The sequence below is a fragment of the Lygodium microphyllum genome, chromosome 6, assembly GCF_053477565.2.
Source record: "Lygodium microphyllum isolate KBCC chromosome 6, Lygodium_microphyllum_v1.1.10, whole genome shotgun sequence".
NCBI classification, from domain to species: Eukaryota; Viridiplantae; Streptophyta; class Polypodiopsida; order Schizaeales; family Lygodiaceae; genus Lygodium; species Lygodium microphyllum.
The window spans coordinates 7,693,958-7,697,558 of NC_141140.1; the positions used below are offsets into that span (position 1 = coordinate 7,693,958).

General features: G+C 49.5%; 1 protein-coding gene across 1 annotated transcript; it reads right to left on the reverse strand.

Annotated features, from left to right (window-relative positions):
- Positions 1–683: 683 nt before the first annotated feature.
- LOC148034287 (uncharacterized) lies at positions 684–2,973 on the reverse strand. Its single transcript, XM_087680467.1, has 3 exons — positions 2,790–2,973; positions 2,365–2,708; positions 684–2,244 (listed from the first exon to the last, which is right to left on the reverse strand). The coding sequence occupies exons 1-3, from the start codon at positions 2,971–2,973 to the stop codon at positions 2,107–2,109; spliced, it is 666 nt and encodes a 221-aa protein (XP_087536593.1). The 3' UTR covers positions 684–2,106.
- Between the last annotated feature and the right edge of the window lie 628 nt (positions 2,974–3,601).

The window sequence follows — 3,601 nt, forward strand, 5'->3', positions numbered from 1 at the left end:
CCCTCCCCCTCTCCCTCTCCCTCTCCCTCTCTTTCTCTTTCTCTCCCTCTCTCATTTCCTCCCCCTCCCTCTCCCTCTCCCTCTCTTTCACTTTCTCTCCCTCTCTCTCCCTCTCCCTCTCCCTCTCTTTCTCTCTCATTTCCTCTCCTAAACAAGCAAAAGAGAAAGTGATTTAAACCTTAAACAAGCAAAAGGGAGAGGGAGAGAGAGAATGCACTCTCCCTCCCTCTCTCTCTCTCTCTCCCTCTCCCTATCTTTCTCTCTCATTTCCTCTCCTAAACAAGAAAAAGAGAAAGTGATTTAAACCTTAAACAAGCAAAAGGGAGAGGGAGAGAGAGAATGCACTCTCCCTTCCTCTCCCTCTCCCTCTCCCTCTCTTTCTCTTTCTCTCCCTCTCTCATTTCCTCCCCCTTCCTCTCCCTCTCCCTCTCTTTCTCTTTCTCTCCCTCTCTCTCCCTCTCCCTCTCTTTCTCTCTCATTTCCTCTCCTAAACAAGCAAAAGATAAAGTGATTTAAACCTTAAACAAGCAAAAGAAGGAGAGAGGGAGACTCACCGATGAGATATGGCGAGTGTGGGGTGGCTCCTCTTTGCGATGAAGGCTCCTCCTCTCCTTCGCGAACAACGGCGGCGGCGGCAAGTCTTCTTCCTCTCCTTCTCTCATGACGGTCGCTCTCTCCCTCGCTCTCGCTCTCAAAACACAAAACGCAAAAACGCGAAATAAAGCCGTGCTCGGTTTCGGCCCGTTTTTTTTCCCTGTGGACCATCGCAAATAGCGACGCCGCTACCCGCCGTCGCTATAAGCTCAAATCCTTGTAGTTATATCTTCTTCATCAAACTTCTCAAATTGTCTCAATAGGTCGCCATGGCCATGTAGCTCACCTAGCAATCAACTTTCTCATCATCTTATCCTCCACTGGTCGAACTATGATTATGTCTTAAGTTTGACATCTACCTCTCCAAAAAACAGACCAAGGAGATCATCTCGTCCTCTTCCAAATTGCCAACTTTCTAGCATGAGAAATTTGATTTACACCTCTAGAAGTGTCACATACAATGTCCTCTAAAGGCCTCTATAAGGGTTGTAGACAAAGCTCGCTCCAAAGTTCCTCTTATACTCACGTATGTTGTGACTTTTCCTTGGTCTAAGAGCATGCTATTGTGGACATAAAAGAGTTAATACCATGTATTCTATGGTGTGCATAGACTTTTGAATTTTCATGGCTTAGGAAAACAAAATTCTAGTGCTCCTTCTATCCATGCTTAGAATATACAAGGTATTCCTGAGGTTTATGAATTTACTTTCTTAGTCATGGAAATAACCTCACAACATCCTCCGTACACACGCGCATGTGCACATGCTCACACACGTAAAAACACACACATCTCTCTCTCTCTCTCTCTCTCTCACCAGCCATTTGTAGTGGACTCGCTCTCGCTCTTTCTCTTGTATCAGCCATTTGTAGTGGAGACAAATAGGCCCGAGACACACAGACACGCACGCGCATGCACATAGACACATACACTTAAACGTACGGAGAGAACCTTCGTGAATGAGAGAACAGTGTGCTAATATTAGCAAGTAAAGCTAAATTTATAAATAGATAAACTTGTTTGGGTGGGGAAAGATTGGTGGTCGCAGTGGTCGACGACAATTAGTTGGCTTACGAGCAGTAGCAAGGATGCTGTTACAAAATATAGTTCCTAGATATGATGCTGCTGAGACGAATGTGAGGGGGTGGGAAGGCGTAGTCTTCGCCGCATTATGACAACCATGCGAGGAGGCGAGTTGATAGTTAGTACCACTAACTATATTATGACAAGCACGTCCCCTGATTAGGGGTGATGGTGGCGCTTGGCAATGGTACGTCGGGGAGAAAGGGATGGGGGTGCTTGATGCTTTGGCCGAGGACGTGAAAGCTGCTGGCATGCATGGTATGATGAGAGGCGGACGATGCCGCTGCGCTAGAGGACGAGGTGGCACGGAAGATGTATCAGTCCGACGCGGAGGTGCAGACTAGCTGTGATCATGAGGCATATAACAAGAATTGATATTAAAAGGCCAGACCAAATATGCATGCATATTGATCAATGCATATATATATATATCAGGAGGCATATTCAGAACGACTGATATGGCGATACAATAATTTGCTTACCGTACTCGTGTCGCTGCTGTCGTCTTGTGCGGCAACCAAAGCTTGGACACCGTCGGCGGTGGATCCACAACCGCCGATTGACAAGACCTGTGACAGCCAAGTTATGCCCTGTGAGCTTAGGCACAACATTACTTACTGTGGAACGCAGAGTTAGGGAGGGAAGCCATATAATGGACAATTACATTCGCCTATGCAAAGTAGCTGTACCTGGAGATCTTCCTTTTGCGTTTCCTGTGAGCTGCTGCTGGTTACGCTGGCAGAGAAGTCCAGGCTTCCGGTGTCGTCCAATTCCTGGCAGAGAGCGACCATGTCATCGGCAGACACGGTGCCCCTGAGCTCTATGTCGGTGCTGCCTAAAAGAGAGGTGGCCTCTTGCATGGCTAGCTTCTCATCGCTACCGCCGCCTCTTCCACCTCCAGGACTTCCGCTTCCGCTTCCACGTCCACTTCCACCTTGAGGACTTTCGCTTCCGCTGCCAACTGGCGGGGACGGCACATCGCCCCTGGTCGACGGCTGCTGCTGGCTCACGTTAGATATCGGCCTGCTATGGGCTATCGCCCGTAGACAGGCCACGTGTCAGTGCACCACCACCCCAGCAGCAGCTGCTCGCTGCTACTAGGGTGGTGGTGCACTGGTTATAGGCAAGTCGCCTAAGGGGGCTCCTGCATCGTCGTGACCAGCGCCTGCGCCACCACCTTGGCCGCCGCCTCGACTGCCACCCAAGGGGAAAGGTGGAAGGGCGCCGCCGCCAAAGGTGATACCCCTACTGCCCTTCTGTTCCGCAGCGGGCCCAACGCCAGCAGCGGCCGACGACATGCAGATGATGACGATCATCATGGTCGTGTTCAGAACCAAGCGTTTAGCATATGATCTAACGATGGTATTATATGCAGTTGTTCTGCGTTAACCTCGTCAAACGCCTTGGAACCGCGGCCCATCCTTGCCAATTATACTGCCCAGCGAGAGGAAATATTAGCGTGAATGTATTGATGCAACTACATATTAGCTTATACAGCTGTACGCTGGCTACACGGGATGTGGCGGCTTATGACCTGATCATCTGCTTATCAGATGGCCATGGCCGCTCTATATACATAATCTTATCAGCTAGTTTAGCTCTGATTTGGGTTCCTTTGGGAGACCAGACCAGCTGGCGCAGCATCTAAATCGTGCGCCGTCTCCCGGCCTGTTTACTAGTTTCATTTCCTGTAGTTGTCCTTTCTTACTTGTTTTTTCTCTAGTAATCCGTCTTTGTGGTACATGGCTCCATCGCGAAGAATGCAAACGATGCCGTCGTCTCCCGTCCTTGTCCATTCTTCTTTGTTCTCTAGTAATCCGTCTTTCAGGTACGTCTCGCGAAGAATGAAACGATACCGCACAGATGCCCGTTAGCCAAACGTCCGAGCGGGACGCACACTGAAGGACGTAGTGCGATGCACATTCT

Bases quoted from the DNA above. Each gene is read 5' to 3' on its own strand.
- LOC148034287 (XM_087680467.1), bottom strand. From the start codon at position 2,973: ATGTCGTCGGCCGCTGCTGGCGTTGGGCCCGCTGCGGAACAGAAGGGC. The intron at 2,709-2,789 runs GTGCACCACCAC...TACGGGCGATAG, and splicing joins AGGCGACTTGCCTATAACCA to CCCATAGCAGGCCGATATCT. The intron at 2,245-2,364 runs GTACAGCTACTT...TGGCTGTCACAG, and splicing joins CGCAAAAGGAAGATCTCCAG to GTCTTGTCAATCGGCGGTTG.